The sequence below is a fragment of the Nelumbo lutea genome, chromosome 2 (assembly GCF_056320005.1).
Source record: "Nelumbo lutea isolate HS-2025 chromosome 2, American lotus-T2T, whole genome shotgun sequence".
Taxonomy (NCBI): Eukaryota; Viridiplantae; Streptophyta; class Magnoliopsida; order Proteales; family Nelumbonaceae; genus Nelumbo; species Nelumbo lutea.
In genome coordinates this window covers 33,633,174-33,641,936 of record NC_142685.1, presented here as the reverse complement: position 1 = coordinate 33,641,936, position 8,763 = coordinate 33,633,174, and the positions used below count along the sequence as shown (strand labels likewise).

The 8,763-nt window shown below is 36.3% G+C and overlaps 1 protein-coding gene across 1 annotated transcript; it reads left to right on the top strand.

Moving 5' to 3' along the window:
- Positions 1–7,596: 7,596 nt before the first annotated feature.
- Positions 7,597–8,538, top strand: LOC148869737 (uncharacterized). Its single transcript, XM_088969933.1, has one exon. It carries the CDS (start codon positions 7,597–7,599, stop codon positions 8,536–8,538), a length of 942 nt encoding a protein of 313 aa, XP_088826059.1.
- Positions 8,539–8,763: the final 225 nt, after the last annotated feature.

Sequence of the window (8,763 nt, the reverse complement as noted above, 5' to 3'; positions counted from 1 at the left end):
TAGATCTGAGTATCTCTAAAATCTCAAATCTTGGTTCTTCTGATTTTTCAAAGGACAGCACTGGTGACATCAGCAAAATCACCCGTCTTGGGGCCTCCTGAAATAACCTAATGAACTTCATCGGATCGTGGCCGCTGCTCATTGGAAGAGGAAGGCAAAGGTGAGGAACAGGAAAAGAATATTTCCATTGGACCACTAAAGTCTTGTTTCCTCCTCTGCTCTAGACGGAAGCAACAAGATTTAAGGTTGCTGGTTTTGGGCTGGCAAAGAAGGCGATAAGAGAGAAAAAAAAAAAAACATAAAAGTGGGGCGTTTGGATTAAGAGGTACTTTGGTTTACATGTTGCAGGAATCACAATTTTCATGTTCCCGCCCTCAACTCGGAACCTGTGTGAGAACCCCTGGAATCTTCGCCCAAACCAATCCAAAACATTAGGGTACTAACGTCGGTGTTAGCTTCACACTTTTACGCCGACTTACCCATTATTATTTCCGACACAGCACAAGACCCCGTATGTCGGCCGGCGCCTCGTGTTCATTGCCGGACCTCCCTGTGCTCATCGTAAGAGTAAAGTGAAGGTAAGGAGCGGGAAAAGAAGATTTCCGATGATTGTTAAGAGTTACCCTCCGAACGGGAAAAGAAGATTTCCGATGAGGAGCGGTGATGTTTCTGCCGTCGAAAATCTACTTGTTCATCTCTTCAATAGCATCTCATGGACTGCTCATCACAGAAAATTACTTGCTGCCAGATTTCTCGTGCTCATGTAAGACTTTGAGATAACGGGAACGATAAAGGGAAATGGGATTTTGACAGAAGAGAGTGACAATGGGATTTTGTCAGTCGATCTGAATTCATGGAGTCGTGCTGGTTTGGAGAATGAATTAGTTAGATGACGAGCTCACTGGGTTGGCGTCAAATTTTGTTAGTGGCAACCTTTGCTGCCAGTAGACCCACGGAAGCTTCCCCTTTTTCAAACATTGGGGCATTCTAGTTTGGCCTTAATTTGGAGAGTGTGTGTGAGAGAGGAATCGGAGGTAGAGGGGGTTAACGCAGGCAGGGACTGAATTAATTCGGTTTGCAGTTGAAAGGTAGAAGAAAGTAAGGGTAAAATTGAGTTTTAAAAAAATGTAGGTTATTTGTATATGAATTTAAAGAAATATTAATGGATGCAAAGGTTAAGGGTAGAACTGGTCAATTGTCAGAAATAATAAGAATACCGTCAGTTAATTTTCAAACAATACAGATACACTTAGTCAATTAATTAAATTATAAGAATAGTTTAAAAAATTTATCCTTAATTAAACCGATTGCTCACCTCTAAAACCGAGTACACAAACAATCTGCTTCAATCATGCAATACTTCCTGATGAGGAAGTCTTATGATAGATCATTCATATCAATAAATAGCATGAAGTGAAGCAAGCCAAAAGCCACTTTGGGCTGTCAATGGATCAGATATTTGTCCAATTTGATCTGGTCTAATATGCATCCACTACAGATGGATTAGGTTCAATGCAATCCAATATTAATCCACTACAAATCATCTGCATTCACTCAGTCAGCTTGGATGGAAAATAAAAGCAACTTTATGTATCCGTCAAATATTCCCAATATCAACAGCAAACAAAATGATAGATTATTATCAATTCATGGTAGCTCGGTTAATACATAAGATCTCAATCGGCTGGTTGATAAGGTCTCTTATTAATTATGGCAGAGACATGGGATCGAATGGTGCTTATACCTTGGGTTGGGGAAGGGTTACTTCTGTTATGTAGCCCTTGAAAAAAAAAATTGATAGAATCTCTGACTTATTGTAACAGATTTCTTGTATCAAATGGCACTGCCACCAAAATAGATCGATTAATACATAAATGGCATTTGGATGATATAATCAGTTTTCTTTTAAAGCTCAGTTTGGATGGGGTGTAAATACAAATATGTAGAGTGTAAAATCTTGTATTTTGTAAGTATCTATACTGTATATATTTATATTTGTACTCCTTCCAAACTGAGCCTAAGGGAAAAATCTATGATGCCGGAGCGACAAGGAATTGCAATATGAATGATTTTAATGGTATAAAATCAAATTTTGGTCTGCCCAAAATGGCTTAAGTTCGGTTCTGATATGCCTGAGTGCAGAAAGCTAAGGTGCCGTTTGACAAGCCTTCTTTGAAAGATTTTCTGATAGACCTGACAGGTAAACTTTTGCATCAAGAATTTAACAGTCTGAAGACCGGCCATTAGGTTAAGGCATGTCTTTCTGTGTGATTTTCCACATGAATATGTGATGAAAAAAGTTGAAAAGTTTCATTTGAAGCTTCTTGAAAATGGTCTAAAACGGGTTTTATGTATCTCTTCAAAATGTCATCTTTTGGTGGTTAAATCTTTTTTCAATCAGACGGAAAAAGACCAAAACATGAGCTGCCAGACTTCTAAACAGTCGGCAGTCCCTGCAGAATCCGTGCAGAAATACACGCCAAAAGGGGAGTATTTTGTCAAAGATTGTATTTGGTGGAGCAGCCCTCCAATTTGTAATCAACAGTTTGTAAATTCCTTTAGTTGGTGTACTGTTAATTTATCTATATAAAAAAAGAACAAATTAACACTAAACCTTATAATCACCTGTGTTTTCAACATGTTTGCCACCTATTTGGTCCCTTACTCGACAAATATACTCAACTTGAACCTTCTGACCTGGATGAAAGGCTGTCTTGTCATGAGCTATAGTCAAAAACAACGAAAAGCTCTTGGCCTTCTCCCTTCGATTACCATTTGGATAGAGTAATAACTTCCTGGAATCAAAGGATGCAATGTCCCATAATCAGAAAAAATGATTATTTAATTGCTAATAACACCAAAACCTTAGAATGTTCAAGCCATAATAACTAGTAAAGGCAAAAGCCATTACCATTTATACTCTCCAAAAGTGAGCACTTCAGAGCGATAACACTCACCAGTCAACTCAGAAAACTCATCTATCTTCCAAGAATAATGGGTACATGCCAATGGTTCAGTACTTAACTTTAAACTTTGATGAACATTCCCCTTTTCCTTTTATACCAGCATCATTCAAATGAAAACTTCAGCTCCCAAGTAACATGTGCCGTTAACTAGGCATCCACAATAAGGGCTGTTGAAAGTATTAAGAAACGAATTGGGCAAAACCCCATTCCTGATCACTGAACGAAAGCGTCTTGATTTCTTTGAAAAACCAAGAAAAGCAATAATAAACCGTTTGGAAAAATATTAAAATCAAGCTTCCCCCAACAATAGGCATGCACATAAACTGAAGTCTAATTTTACAACTCCCTATACGTATGGATTCACATAATGAGGGAAATGCTGAAATGATGCCTATTTGACAGCGTTTATTTAATAAATGCCCATAATTTTAAACACCCTCATCATCTCCTCATGAATTTAACATACAAGTATATATGAAATATATTCTCAATGTATGGCTGAATGTTATGTGAACAGAATATTTTGCTTGTTTGAGATCCGAGACCGGATATGATATTCAACAAAATGGAAAGATTCCTTGGCTTATATAGTATCTAATCTCTACTAACAAGTAATTTTTAAGGAAATTCTTATATGATATAAGATATTAAAATGTATTTTATTATACTAATACAATACATTTTGTATATACTCCATATCCTTAGTATATAGTATTATTATTTCAATCGGAAACCACTAAATTATTAAAACTAATTAAAGTATGTATATATAGTATCTTAAGAAACATCATATTGGTTTTTCGGTATATAAAATGCCATATTTCATTTAATGTTCTACTTCGAATAGCGCTGTCAATTGTCTGAGTTGACCTGACAGACCCCAACTGAACTGACTCCCCTATTACATAGAATTTGGGTTTTGTATTTTAGTACCAATTATGAACAGAGTCGGTTCTGGGTTTTCATTAATTATGAGTTACGATTATGATAGGGTTGGAATTGGGTTTACTTGTTCCGATCTAATTAATTAAGATCCAAACCGATATATTTTTTATGGTTCATCTATAATAATTCGACATAAAATATTTAAATTTACCACTTTACAGAAGATAAAACAAAATGCTTGGAACAGATGGATTAAGAAAAAATAGTAGATTTATCATTTATTGTCATAAATAAGGCCTGTTAGTCAAAATCAGACCTTATAAGGCACTGTTTCATAGTAAGGTCGGTTCTGGGTGTAGGTGTTTTTTAATCAAATTGGGACTAGGTTTAGTGGTCTACCGTGATTCGGCCCAAACCCTCTATTGATAGCACTACCTTGAAATCAGTATTTGCAAGGGATAACATGATGCAAATACAAAAGGCTACAAAATGGATTTACTTGGGATATGTCTGGTTTGCACGGGTTTCTCTTTGCTTCCCTTCCTTTCCCTGTCTTTTCCTTCAAACCAAACACAACATTATTAATTATTAGAACTCCAAAGCTTGTGTGTCTGAATGAAAGCCGAGGTTAAGAAGATAGCTAGGCTGAAACTTCGGTCAGTGTTGAAGTTTCGGTTTGGCTTGGGCATTGGGCTGATGAGATACTTAACCTGCGGGTCCAAGTTATATACAAGATTAACAAGGGAAATGTGATGCAGCTAAACCAGCATTACACATGACCACTGTCTAGATATAACCTTGTACAATCAAGCATTCGTCCAGAAATTGGTCATATTTGAAGAGGCGAGAGCTTGTCTCTGAAATTGCCAAGTACAGGGAGATATGATCTTTCCCACTTCTTTTCTCATTTCCTTTTGGGAGTAAAATCAGTTTCCTGCAATCAAAACATTCCTTACAGGAATAAGCTTGAAGGTATGAACAGTCGATAAAGTGAAGTTTGCATATAAGATTGGTTTTACGTTATAAAAAAAGTCGAATGGCTTATGCTAAGAAATTACCTGTTCTTCCCTCTCTCTCTCTCTCCCTGGTATTGTTAATTCTATACTTGTATTCAACAGAGATTAAGGAAAAAAAGAAAGGATTGTTATGAGAAATTCTCCAGTTTCAGTAATTTTAGTAAGAATCTAATCAGTATGTATGAATGAAAAGGAAGAGTGTCCCGGAACAAAGTTTTGTCCATAATCAGGATATAGAGACTAACCAATCAAAAAATCAGGTTTTGAAGACTGGAAATTTCTGCAACTTTCAAAGTGAGCCAATGGGAATTAGTGTTCAGGTAAGGTGTATATGGAAACCATTATCAAACTATTGGATTAGGATTGAAATTAGAACCTTAGTTTAGAATTAATCTAAGTTTAAATTGATTGGTTAGAGTTTCTATCTTAGTTTCTTATTATCCCTTATTCTTTTACGTGTTTCAGGATAAGTGTTCTGTCATTTAATCATTGAGATTCTTATTTTTTCTGTGCAAAAAATTGAGAGAGTGAGAGAGAGATCAAAGTAATTAAGAACTGAAAGAACAAAGAGTTTAGATTGATAACATACCATTTGTAACCTCCAGCTTCAAAATCGATCACCAGAAACATACTTCTCGAATGGAGACTCTAGAAGAACCTGTTGCGGTTGCAGGAAAAATGCAGGCACAATTTTAATTAATGCACGCAGACTATAGAGATACGAGAGAGTCCACTACTCAAAAGAGTCCGACTCCATCTCAAACTCTAAACAGACCACTACTCAAAATAGTCCGACTCCATCTCAAACTCTAAACAGACCACTACTCAAAAGAGTCCGACTCCATCTCAAGCACGACCAATTCCATAAAAGAAACCAGCGAAAAAGTTTGACTAATATGTAATATCAATCACGATTTGGAATCGTGACATACCAGAAATCCACCCAAACTAACCAACTCCCAGTTTCCCTACAGAAGGCTTCACTGATCTGCAAAAGCAGTGGATGTCGAGATTAAAACCTCCCTACAGCCCGGAGCACGGTTTGTATTAATCTGCAAAAACAAGGGCGGAGAACGGTTGTCTTCTCAACGTCTACACTCTACAGTCCGGAGCACGGTTTGTATTGGATTATAAACCTCTCTTACATCATTCACTCTCCCAGTTCCAGGTATGTATTCCGACCATATATATGTTTCGCTCTTTTCGCCGATTTAAGAACATAGGTTTTGTTTGAATCCATTTGGAACGAAACAGGGGAGTTTCAAACGAAAGAAGAAACTTTACTGGCCGAATCTAGCTTTTCTTGGCCGGTTTTGTTGCAAAGACCGGCCGACGGCGTCTTTGCTTCCTTTTAGACGCCTAAACTCAGTAAAAACGGGAGCCTGTTTCACTACTGTAGTCGCTGTGTCGAGCGGAGCGACCACTATAGGTCCAAAATCCATCTGGGTCGAGAAGAAGAGTTATATGGGTCGGTGTCTTCTTGATCCGGTCGACCCGGCCCAATGGCAAAATTAAATCATGTTAAATTATATTTAAGTTATTTAAATTATGTTCTAAACTGCAATTTAGAGTAATTACAACAGTAATTATATTTAATGTAGTTAAGAATAATTGTATTTTAAATTTAAATTATATCTAAGTTATATTTAAATTATGTTTAAAATTGTAATTTAGAGTAATTACATTTAAATTGTAATTCAAGTTTGAATTATATTCAAATTGTATTTAAATATAGTTTAATTTATAGTTTAAACTATAGTTTAAAAAGTAATTATATTTTCAAATTAAATATATCCAAATTATATTTTAAATTTAAATTATACCAAGCTAGCTAGATTATTTTTAAATGTAAATATAATTTAACTTATAATTAAAACTTAAATTATATTTAAACTGTAACTAACAAAATTAAACCATGTTGATTTATATTGAAACTTAAATTATATTTGTATTACAATTATATTTTAAACTAGGGAAAAACTATAATTAATAGTGTGATCAACAGGGATAGTGTATTGTGGGTAGACGTGGGCAAAGTTCTCGTGGACAGGAGATCTGGTCTTCAAATATAGGGTTTAATTATTAATGAACTATAATTATAAAATGACAAAATAATTATTTTTGTGAATAGAGTATAGTTAATTAAAATATTAAATCATAGTTTTGTTGTAAGATACTGTTAGTTAAAAAAATATTCTTTTATTTGAATAAATTACTATAATCTTTTAATTGTTAGCAATAATTGATGACTGCTGCTAATTGAATTGATTTCATTTTTTTTTTGAAAATGCAATTGATTTCATTTAAGTTTATGCATTTTGTGTTTTGAAAATCATTGTATATTTGTTGGAAAATACGGTTAGTTAAAATGTTGTCATTTGAAACCTTCCTTTTAATTTTATCACTATTGTTATTTGAAAATTGTTGTATATTTATCTGAAAAATCAGTTAGGATGTTACCAATAATTTTGTTTTAGTTAATTCACAGTTAATTATTTGTAATTATTATAAATTGGTAGTAATTACCGGAAATTATCTCTAATTTATTAGTGAAATTAATAGTACTTGGTGAAATACCCAATATATTTTGTCTTGAGTAATAGTAATTATTTCTTTAGTAGTAATTACTGAAAGTACCAGAAATTACTAGTATTTATGAGAAAATTAGTAATTACTAGTATTTCTTAGGCTTCTAATTATTCCTCTTCAGATTCAAAGCCTATCCATTAATGGACGAAGAAGATAAGTTCAGAAAGAGGAAGAATAATAGTCAAGACATCCATCACTGGCGGCCCTTTTCCTCAGGGGAGTTCGATGATGATAGTCTTGCTCTAACTCTTTCTCCTCCTTCAACCAAACCAAGACCACCACCACCGTCACCAGCGCTACTGCCTCTTCCATCGTCGCTACAACAACCGAAACCGCAACCGCAACCGCAACCGTCACCACCACACATGTCCCCACCACCACCACCACCACCCCCACCCCCATCAACACCCCCACCATCACCCCCACCCCCACCCCCACCACCCCCGCCACCACCATCGCCACCTCATCATCCTCTGTATATTTCTGCATTTGTTACTGGTCCTTTAATGTCAACACTAGCCCCCCAAGAGTCCCGTCCTTCCCGTCCCTTATGCACTCGACGTAACCCTAGACAGGCTCCTCGTCGCGGAAAGAGCGAAGTCATCACCCCTCCTTATCCATGGGCAACCAACCACCGCGCCACCGTATACAGTCTTCACGAACTCTTGTCCATGGGCATCCACGTTATACCTGGGGAAGTAAAATGCAAGAGATGCGAGCATCAATACTTAATGGAGTTCCAACTTGAAAGTAAGTTCACGGAGGTCGCAGCATTCATCACAGCAAGGAAGAGCACGATGCACGATCGGGCCCCTAGAGAATGGATGTATCCACTGCTCCCCACATGCAGGCACTGTGAGCAGGTAAACAGTGCGAGGCCCATTATAGATAGGAAGAAAAGGAAGATCAATTGGCTTTTTCTGCTTCTTGGACGGATGCTTGGGTGTTGCAACCTAAATCAACTGAAATACTTTTGTAAGCACACCAAGAATCATCGTACAGGTGCTAAAGATCGGGTTCTTTATCTCACTTATCTTGGATTGTGCAAGCAACTCGATCCTACAGGTCCTTTTGATCGTTGACATATTTGTTTATGTTTGATCCGTTCTTTCTTTTCTTCATTTCGGCGGTCATCTTGTGTAAAAGAAACTTGTTAATTTCCTCAACTATTTTGAGTTCCTTACAAAACTATGATGATTCTTCATGTTGTTTGTTCCGTTGCCATACCTCTATTACATCCGGTGCCATTGACTTGGAATCCAAGTAGACACTCATCTTGCCACAATATATCTAAAACAGAATTGAAT